General features: G+C 34.3%; 1 protein-coding gene across 1 annotated transcript; it reads left to right on the top strand.

The window, feature by feature from the left end:
* Positions 1-879: 879 nt before the first annotated feature.
* On the top strand, positions 880-9,965 carry LOC115453752 (chromatin-remodeling complex ATPase chain Iswi-like). Its single transcript, XM_037445106.1, is given in 20 exon segments — positions 880-1,136; positions 1,245-1,465; positions 2,490-2,747; positions 2,818-2,882; positions 2,885-2,940; positions 3,866-4,153; positions 4,295-4,375; positions 4,377-4,509; positions 4,968-5,209; positions 5,211-5,240; positions 5,643-5,870; positions 5,958-6,203; positions 6,350-6,455; positions 7,423-7,562; positions 7,881-7,987; positions 8,408-8,541; positions 8,777-8,892; positions 8,976-9,196; positions 9,313-9,453; positions 9,709-9,965. Coding segments are annotated over 20 exon segments (3,066 nt in total). The 5' UTR covers positions 880-1,085; the 3' UTR covers positions 9,911-9,965.
* The last annotated feature ends 1,082 nt before the right edge of the window (positions 9,966-11,047 follow it).

Below are 11,047 nucleotides of genomic sequence, written 5' to 3'. Positions count from 1 at the left end.
AAATAGATACATAATCATATTGTTGTTATTGCAAATAATTATTATAATTGATTATCTTAACCACCACCTTTACGCTCATTGATTTTAGTTTGCTGAAACATAGTTATGTTTCTCAATCAAAGAGCATAATAATAAAATAAAATAAAACCAAGCAAATAATTGCTGGCTACGCTATCTTATTCCATTTATCATGTATTAAGTAAATATCTTAATCTGTAACTTAAATTTTTAGCTAGGAATAGTGCAACATACAAATATAGATCAAACACAACTGGATGTTTGTCACAACAGGTACTGCTTTCTTTAACAATTGTTACTTGCTTATAGATCAGTTTCAGTTTGTTTGTTTATATTATGGTTTGTTATATTTATATTATGGTAGAACCTAACCCCTTTCGTATTTGATCTTTTTTGGGCTTGTTTGTCTCTCTTTTAATTCTTCGATGTCGATACAAAATTTTCGGTACTAGCATATCACTATTGTAAGGGCGGAGTCAGCGCCATTTTATGCATTAAATGTGCCGCATGTCACGTGACCATATCACTCATCCTCTATACTCTTTTATCATTGATACAAACACACGGGAGTCGGGACTTTTGGGTGAGCGCTTTAAGCGCTCGCAACCCTTGAAAATAAAGCGACCTTGCTGAGAGCAACCACTAACGGGTTATTCAAACCTCGGCTCAGTCAGATATAGTCGCTTACAACTAGTCCACTTCTAAAAACAATACATGTTTATAGGCACGTAGTATTTAAAATTAGATTTACTATTTGAGTTTAGCAAGATTTTTGGTGAATAAAAGAAATTAAATTCATTACTATGAATGGAGAGACATGTCGAATATGTCAAAAATAAACTTAATTTTTTTAGTGCATGCAACTATATAGCGAAAAATACAATATCAAAACTGGCAGCACTGTAGGGAAGCCAAATGCCAATATCCATATGCCGGATGGATCATTTTCGCGCCCGGCTGACAATGAGAAATGTTTGATACGTTACATAGTGTTGTGAAAACTTTTCTACGACGCGATCACATTGTAATTATATTGCTTCAGTTATTCAATCTATCATTTTAACAACATGTCTCAAACTGAGGAAGCTGTGGACATTGCAGACGTCGGTGATAATTCTGTAAGTACAAAAACATGTAACTGTTACTGTGTTTCTTAACAAGATTTTTGCGATGATGAACCTTTAAGTTATTTTTAATTTGTAAAGTCAATTATATCATGTTTATAGAATGGATCATCAAGCGATACGACATCGTCGAGGGGTAAGGAAGGTGACTTCGAAAGCAAGATTGAGACAGATCGAGCTAAAAGATTCGAGTTTTTGTTGAAGCAAACCGAAATTTTCTCTCATTTTATGACAAATACCCCCAAATCTAGTGGAAGCCCACCTAAAGCGAAAGCTGGAAGACCCAAAAAAATCAAAGATCCTGATTCATCAGGAGCTGGAGAGTGAGTACATGATCACACATATATTTTATAACATATATCATTGGGCCATATTGACATGGTATTAATAAATACTATATACTCATCTTTACCTCTGCTAACATTTTGCCAAAAATCATTTATGAATTTTTCACTAAAAATCCTAGTTTTACTTTTATGATTATTATGTACTTTAGTGGTAATATGGTGTGTTTTCTGAAAGTAGGATGTTGCCACAGCATTCAGCAACAAACTCTCTAAGAGTACTTATAGTGGCATTAGGGTGTTTAAAGTTTTAATTATATGTATTTTATTTAAGCTTTTCTATTCTATGAGTCGAGTAACTTATGGTAAGGTTTTATTTTCAGATAAGTATGTAGTTTTAATTGGGTAACATAATGTCAAAATTACTGATGAATTAATATATTTATGGTAGAATTTTTTTTAACCTTCATTATTGATTAAAAAATACAAACTTTATTGTCATCTTTTTGGAGTCTGACAAAAAATGTTACACAAATACTATATACTACCAAAGCAATATTATAATATTTTATTACTTGAAAATGGTGTTTGAGTATGAAGTTCTGTATGAGTAAATACCACTGGTTTGTCTATTTCTAGATTTTCTTTTGATAAAATTAAAAAATGTGAAATAATTGAGTTATTTATTCAGTGATGTAACTATAACACTTTTTGAAAATCTTATAATTTTGCGTATAAGAAAATGAATGCCTTACTAATAATGTAATATTGTAATATCACATCCAATTGAATGTGTATGTTTAGCAGGAGATATTCCACAGTAAGTACTTATCATTAAGGTATTTTCCTATATTTGATATTGTTCATTATCTAATAACAGCAAATAGATTGAAAACTCATATGTCATATTAAATTAAGACTGACAATTCATTATTAATAAAAATTAATTCAGACCTGTAAAATAAAAAGATAAATATCCATACATACTATCCCCCCTTATCCATAGACATTATTTATCTATGGACGGAGCATTGCTACGGTAACAAGTCTACATAAATTACAGTCATCGCCACCGGAAAACTGAACAAGAAGAAGATGAAGAATTACTTGCTGAAACAAACACAAAACAAAAAACTATATTTCGTTTTGAAGCATCACCGCATTATGTTAAAAATGGTGAAATGAGAGATTATCAAGTCCGTGGTCTGAATTGGATGATATCATTGTATGAAAATGGTATTAATGGCATTTTAGCTGATGAGATGGGTCTTGGTAAAACTTTACAAACAATTTCACTTTTGGGTTATATGAAACATTTTAAGTAAGTATATTAACTATGATCATTATATGAACTGTTGTATCAAGCTTTTATTATAATCCTGTTCTTTTAGGAATGTCCCTGGACCACATATTGTTATCGTGCCAAAATCAACACTTACGAACTGGATGAATGAGTTCAAAAATGGTGTCCTTCATTGAGGGCCGTATGTCTAATTGGTGACCAAGAAACTAGGGTGTGTATCATAGAAATATTATTTTAGTAATGACACTATGTAAGTTTACAAAAGCACCAATAGCCTAGTTGAGAGTGGAATGGACTGCTTTGACGAATGTCTGTAGTTTCATAACTCAAGAACATTTGCCTCTTGCTCTAACAGTGAAGGAAAAATCATGAGGAAACATGCATACTTGAGAAGTTCTCCATAAGAATTTCGAAGGTATCTGAAGCCAACATACACTAGGCCAGGACTAGGGGCTAAAGCCTCTCCATATTAAAGGAGGCCTGTGCCTAGCTATGTGACTGTTTTTAACACAGGAATGATATTATTTTATTATAATTAAGTGGTGTAAAATAAAGAGTTTCCTATCTATGTTCTGTCTTAATAATGGAACATGTTTTTGAAACCTCTCTAGTATTCTAGACTGTAACTGTGAAGACCATGTCTACATAGCACCCTATAAGAATTTACACCCATATTTGCAAACAATATTATTAGGACTCGCTATGGGGCGAAGTGCACAGGGTGGGCAATTTCATAATCTCTTTGGATTTGCTTATTTAACTGCCAACTGATGTGAAGTCGTATTTTAGTATTAACCCATCACAGAACCCCATTCCACCCTATGCATATACACTACAAGAGACTGAGAAACAGACTTATTATCATATCATAATTTCTCTGTATTTAAATAATGTTTGTGAATATGCCAATTAGGGTTGCCTTTGTATGTAAAATTTTTGTGGAAATAGTATAATTCTTTTGACCATGCAGAACATTGTAATTCAACAGCTTTAGGTGTTGTTGCTCCTTATTATAAGTAGTCATAGTAGTTACTGATAAGCAAGCAACTTACTGCTCCATGATTAATTTCTATAAACTGAAAATTCTGGAACAAATAAATCTTATTTGGTATAATAATGATTCATATTATTAACAGAACACATTCATACGCGAGACACTCATGCCAGGCAACTGGGATGTATGTATAACATCATATGAAATGATAATACGAGAGAAATCAGTATTCAAGAAGTTTAATTGGAGGTACATGGTGATTGATGAAGCGCATCGTATCAAAAATGAAAAGTCTAAACTGTCAGAATTACTTAGGGAATTTAAGAGTATGAATAGACTCTTGCTTACTGGCACCCCATTGCAAAATAACCTCCATGAACTTTGGGCACTTCTTAATTTCCTTCTTCCCGATGTGTTCAACAGCTCTGATGTGAGTAAAATTTTACATTATTTTAGGTTTTCTATGAATTAAACATTTTGTGTAAAGATTGTCTACCTTCTTTATTTAAAATATGCAATTAGCTTAAAGGTATTACCAACTACTAAGTACAAGAGAGAGAAATGTTTTCAGGATTTTGACTCTTGGTTTAACACAAATGCAGCACTTGGAGATAACCAACTAGTATCAAGATTGCATGCAGTTTTGAGACCTTTTCTTACTTCGACGTCTCAAATCTGAAGTAGAAAAGAAATTAAAACCCAAAAAAGAGGTTAAAGTGTATGTGGGCTTAAGTAAGATGCAGAGAGATTGGTACACAAAAGTTCTTATGAAGGACATTGATGTGGGTAAGTTTTTTATATGAACTGTTTTACTCTTTTTAACAGCTAGAGAGCACCATCCTGGATATGGATCATATACGTCAGATACTTTACGTGCTATGTCGCAATAAAATGGTTAATGAGCTGTCGCATTGCAAAACCCTCAAAAAATATTTTTACTAAATAACAACATTTATTTATATCAATATTAAAGGCTATCCTGGGAAACAATATCACTATGTCTGTTTATACACTTTCTTGTACTCGATGGCAACACACTGAGTTGTCTTGAAATTTCATGCTGCTCAGAAATAACTTAGGCTCTACACAGTGCAGTTGTGCCTACGCAGACTGCATACTAGATCCAGTTAATTATTTTTTTCTCACAATTACAAGATACTTTACTAAATACAGCCATTTGAACATTAAACTTTCAAACCTCATCTACTGCTTGATGTGTTCTATTTTTCACTTTACATCAACAGTGAACGGCGCTGGTAAAGTAGAGAAAATGCGGCTGCAAAACATTTTGATGCAGCTCCGCAAGTGTTGCAATCACCCCTACTTGTTCGATGGCGCTGAACCAGGACCACCATACACTACCGATGAACACTTGGTCTACAACTGCGGGAAACTCACTATATTGGACAAGTTACTCCCAAAACTAAGGGAGCAGGGCTCAAGAGTGCTCATTTTCTCTCAAATGACAAGAATGTTGGATATATTGGGAAGATTACTGTCTGTGGAGGCAGTATAAGGTAATATACTAATATCTGTATGATTTCTGTTAAACACAAATGGAGCACTAGTTTAAATACACTTTTCTTAAAATTAAATATGTTAACTAAGTGGTAATAATGAAGAAAATATTTTAACAAATAAAGAAAACTGACGGCGAACATATTTTATGGAGTAATTTAAATTACCAGCTTAACAAAGTAAATATATGAATAGAAATAACAAAAAAGTTCAATTTACATTAGGCACCAACTCCAAAATACTAAAACCATCTCTGGAAAATAAACATAAGACTAGTAGTCTGAGAAAATCTCAGACATACATACATATACATACAATTGAATAATATGGGACAAATACTGAACCTCTTTTTTTAATTCTTTTTAAAATAGGAAGATAATTATATTCTTTTTTCTTTTTAGTATTGTCGGTTAGATGGTCAAACGCCTCACGAAGATAGAAATAGGCAAATTGAAGAATACAACATGGAGGGTAGTGAGAAATTCGTTTTTATGTTATCCACACGCGCTGGCGGTCTCGGTATAAATCTCACTTCAGCTGATGTGGTTATCATTTATGATTCCGATTGGAACCCTCAAATGGATCTGCAGGCTATGGACAGAGCGCATCGAATTGGTCAAACCAAACAAGTAATTTGAAAATATGTATTAAGTCAAAGTACACTATAAATGGTTTCCAATAATTACGAAAGTCAAATAATATTTTTCACATCGCAGGTACGAGTTTTCCGTTTAATCACAGACAACACAGTTGAGGAAAAAATAGTAGAACGAGCAGAGGTGAAACTTCGACTCGACAAACTAGTTATACAGTCAGGTCGTTTGGTAGACACCAAGAATCAGCTCAATAAAGATGAAATGCTGAACATGATTAGACATGGGGCCAATCACGTGTTCTCGTCTAAAGACTCTGAAATTACTGATGAAGATATTGACACTATATTAGCCAAAGGAGAAGTCAAGGTCTAATTTTTAATAAGCACATAAGAAATATTTGGTACCAAATCACATTTGCATTAATTGCAGCTTATAAAAAAAATTAAAATATTAAAAGTTCAATTCTAAAACTTTACATTTTTTTTAATCATTAATTATTTTTGTGTATGCAGACCGAAGAATTAAAACAAAAGTTGGAAAGCCTCGGGGAATCTTCATTGCGTGCATTTTCAATGGACACTCCTGGTGCCACCACAGATTCGGTGTATCAGTTTGAAGGTTTTATAACAAAATTGCTTATATTTTACGGTTTAAATAAAAAAATACTACCGCTTCTATCACACAATGAAAAAATTTTAAGTTCGCATCGGTAATTGGGAATAACTTCATAAGAGCAGCCCCGGATCTTGAATTTTTTGGAGGCGGGGCAAAATCTGGATAATGCCGCCCCCGACCACCTATATTTTTACTTTTGTCATCATCATTATTTCGCGCCCCGCGGGAAATCTATACTATTATATAAAGCTGAAGAGTTTGTTTCTTTGTTTGTTTCTTTGTTTGAACGCGCTAATCTCAGGAACTACCGGTCCAAACCGAAAAATTCTTTTTGCGTTGGATAGCCCTTTGTTCGTGGAGTGCTATAGGCTATATATCATCACGCTATACCCAATAGGAGCAGAGCAGTAATGGCTAATCTCAGGAATAATTTATATGTGTAATGTACTGGATGTCTCAGTAGTCAAAGTTGCGTTAATTATGAGTTTTGTATTCGTCTGACAAGTTTGAATTTGCCGCCCTCTAAATTCGCCGCCTGGGGCACGGGCCCTGGCTTGCCCCCCTCTAGATCCGGGGCTGCATAAGAGCATTTGAAGTCATCAGTTTACTTAGTAAAAATATTATCGAGTATGCAAATCAGCCAAAAAGGGACGAAATGATTATAGAAAAAAATTATAAATATTTGAAAAGATGTTATCAACTCTACAAAAGTTTAGGGAAATCTCAACAAATTATTAAAAATATCCATAAATTACAGAATTTGTGGCATGAATAAAAAGTATAATTTATATATATGCCATTAATGCTTAAGCATCGCATAATTACGGCGTGTGGAATATTTTTTATGCATTAATTTTTGGTGAAGCGAACTTAAAAATACGCGCTCGAATTTCATAAAAGAATGTTAAGTGCTAAACTAAGTTTATAAGAATACTATAATAACTAATTACTTCTTAACTTTTGTATTTAGGCGAAGATTACAGAGAGAAACAAAAAGTGATACCAATCGGTAGTTGGATAGAACCTCCAAAACGCGAACGTAAAGCCAATTACGCAGTGGATGCTTACTTCAGAGAGGCATTGCGCGTCTCTGAACCGAAGGCGCCAAAGGTACAGGTAAATAAGTGTAAAGAGCTAAAAGCGAAGGCTGGCGGCGACTGTGACGGATTGTACACATTATCATCTAACCATTTATTTAAATTTATTAATAATTAGCTCTTTATACTGGCATTAGCATTATTTTATTATTTATATTATATAATCGTACACATGTAGTGTGGAAGACTATTTGTTATTTATTAATTATAATTTCTCATCCTGCTTCATAAGTATCATACCATTAGTTGTCATGTAGTTTTTCACAATATATTATTACTACTTAAAAGAATATTTGTTTTCATTTCGTAAACTACTGCTATTAATTTACAGGCCCCGCGACCACCAAAGCAGCCGATTGTTCAAGATTTTCAGTTCTTCCCACCGAGACTTTTCGAACTATTGGATCAAGAAATTTATCATTATCGTAAAACTTTGGGGTAAGTTGTCTATACAGACACAGAAAGACTACATAGGAAAATTAAATAGGTAAAAATTACTTTGTTTTGTATGGTCCTTCAACCGCACCATGGTGACGTGCACCGCTTGTAATAACTGTTACTTTTTCCGAATTTGAAATGGCTGTAGATTAAAACATTCACTGATATTTTTTCTTTTTGCTACAGCTGATTTCAAGAATTGCCTAAATTTGTTTTTTTTCGTTAACTTAGTAGAACGGGCAACATGCTTTAAAAACATTGTTCTAATAGACAATGGTTGAAAGTCATAACTCGTTACTTAGGCCTCAATTGACACCTATCACGCCTTTATCTCTCGCTCAATGTGCTTTCTCACCTAATAGCTAGCCAACATACTGTTCGACATCTCGAGTTGTGTTTGATTATCGTTTTTATACATAGATACAAGGTCCCTCGTAACCCAGAATTAGGCCCTGATGCAGCTAAAATTCAGCGAGAAGAACAAAGGAAGATAGATGATGCAGAAGCGCTCACTGAAGAAGAAATACAAGAGAAAGAGCAGTTACTTACGCAAGGTACGCTCATATATGTGAAACATATAATTTATTGACCATCGTTGCCCCTTTCTTGTGGCCGTACTACCAGAAACACCTCTGACAAAGTTATTTTCCATGGCACTCTGAAGAGGCGCGTGGCTGTCTCATCAATATTTTAATCTTGTATTATTGTAGTTTGACCTTCGTCTTCCCTGACTATGGCTAGATATTGAACACCCGACATCAATGGGTTATTTTAATTGAATATTTGCAGGTTTTACAAATTGGACAAAGCGTGATTTTAATCAGTTTATAAAGGCCAATGAAAAATATGGCAGAGATGATATTGAAAATATTGCAAAAGATGTTGAAGGAAAGACACCGGAAGAGGCATGTGTTATATTTGGCACTATAAATATTAGCAAAATAAGTCGCAACCTCACATATAAATAATTAGAAAAATAATATTTCAGGTCATGGAGTATTCCGCCGTTTTTTGGGAAAGATGTCATGAGTTACAAGATATTGACAGAATAATGGGACAAATCGAAAGAGGCGAGGCAAAAATCCAGAGAAGAGCTTCAATTAAGAAAGCCTTGGATGCAAAAATGGCTCGTTACCGTGCGCCATTTCATCAACTTAGGATTTTGTACGGAACGAATAAGGGAAAAAATTACGTAGAAGAAGAGGATAGGTAATTAAATAATCCTACACTTTTATTGAAATATAATAAATGTTTTTTTCATCTATCAAAATTTAAGTAAATTGCAACATTGAATCGGTTTAATATGTACTATCTATACTGTACAGGTTTTTGGTGTGCATGCTGCATAAATTGGGATTCGACAAAGAAAATGTTTACGAAGAACTCCGCGCAGCCGTGCATGCCGCACCACAATTTCGTTTTGACTGGTTTTTGAAATCTCGTACAGCTGTTGAATTACAGCGCCGGTATGTGATTCTTTTATTTATATAGGCCTATACCTATTATTTAATTATTATATTTCGACTTTAAACAAAAATTCCAAACACGTATTCAGTAGAAAAAACCCATATAACTTTGCCCAACCCGGGCCGAACCCGAGACCTCAGCACTGACGTATTACCGTAATACAACTACGACTCAGAGGCAGTTAGTCGAATAAAAATTAAATTGTAAAAATGTGTGTGACAAATATTTACAATAATGGTTTATTGTGTTTATAGGTGTAATACACTGATTACTTTAATTGAGAGAGAGAATCAGGAGTTAGAGGAAAAAGAACGTGCAGAGAAGAAGAAAAAGAGTGGCAACGCTAATCAAAATACACCAGGAGGCAATGCTACTGGCAAGGGAACCAATGCTGGCAAACGTAAGGCTGATGGCGCCCTAGACTCTGCTCAGAAACACAAGAAGAAGAAGAAATGAGATTTGGCACCGCGCATACGCTATAATCAACGCCCCAGTAGAACCGTGAACAAAATCTAGTAACTTTTTTATCTTAATGTGATTCCGATACTGTTGATTTAGCAATAGTATAATTACATAAATAAAACTTCTAGTGAATCCGAATTGTGTCAATTTGGAGACTGGTTCCATGTCAATGAAACAATGTTAGGTGATACATTTAAGTATTATGTGCGAAAATAGTAATATTTATTTTATTATAAGAATACTTCGTGTGCCCTTTTACTATTCTTCACAAAGTAAATTTATGGGAATATTACAGTTTTGTACAAGGTACAAGTCGCACTGCCGCGACAGTCTTCGAGCCCGCACTAGCCTACCATGCAACTCCTCCACGGTAACACTGCGGAAGGAAGCCAAATGAGCTCTGATCTTCCTCGAGGCCACTCTTTGCCCGAGACTGTCTGGAATCCCGACAATGGCTAGATTTGGCTCTCGTGAGAGCATCTTTAACCTGACCGCTCAGTGTCAAAAAGCACAATATAATACATTATTTTGCCCGCGCGATTTTTTTTTCTCGCCAAATATATGCCCCCATATATTTTTTCGCATGCTATGAAGACTCCTAGTCCTTCCCAGGATCTCAAACTATTTCTATACTCAATTTTATTGAAATCTGTTGGGTAGTTGTCGAGTTTATCGTATTCAGACTGGGACGGGGCAAGGGCCGTCGTATTATAATATGTACAAATTATACTAATGCAGTACAATAATTAAACTACTATGTAGTATACATACAGTACGCGGCTAACACGTATTGCCTAGTAGTCCGGTCAATTTAGCCCAAAAATAGGGGTAACCTTGCATTAATTCCCAGAAAGCTGACAATTTACATAGATGTTAGGGACACCATTATTATGAAATTGTGAAAAGTCCCCATCGATCCCATGTCTGCAAAATTTTTTATTCAAGGTCAAAGGTTACAAAAATGTGTTTTCGAATTTTTCATCGAAATGGTTAGTTTTATGAAAAAAATTGTCAGACAAAAATTGTAGATCATGCAATTATCTAAAAAATTGTCCTTACACATTTTTTCATAACACTAACCATTTTTGAGAAAAAACAATTACAGAACTTTCTTACGCTGCATTCTTCATA

This window comes from Manduca sexta, unplaced genomic scaffold (genome assembly GCF_014839805.1).
Source record: "Manduca sexta isolate Smith_Timp_Sample1 unplaced genomic scaffold, JHU_Msex_v1.0 HiC_scaffold_1188, whole genome shotgun sequence".
NCBI lineage: Eukaryota > Metazoa > Arthropoda > Insecta > Lepidoptera > Sphingidae > Manduca > Manduca sexta.
Note: the sequence above shows the minus strand (reverse complement) of the source record. Positions and strands in the feature narration are given on the sequence as shown.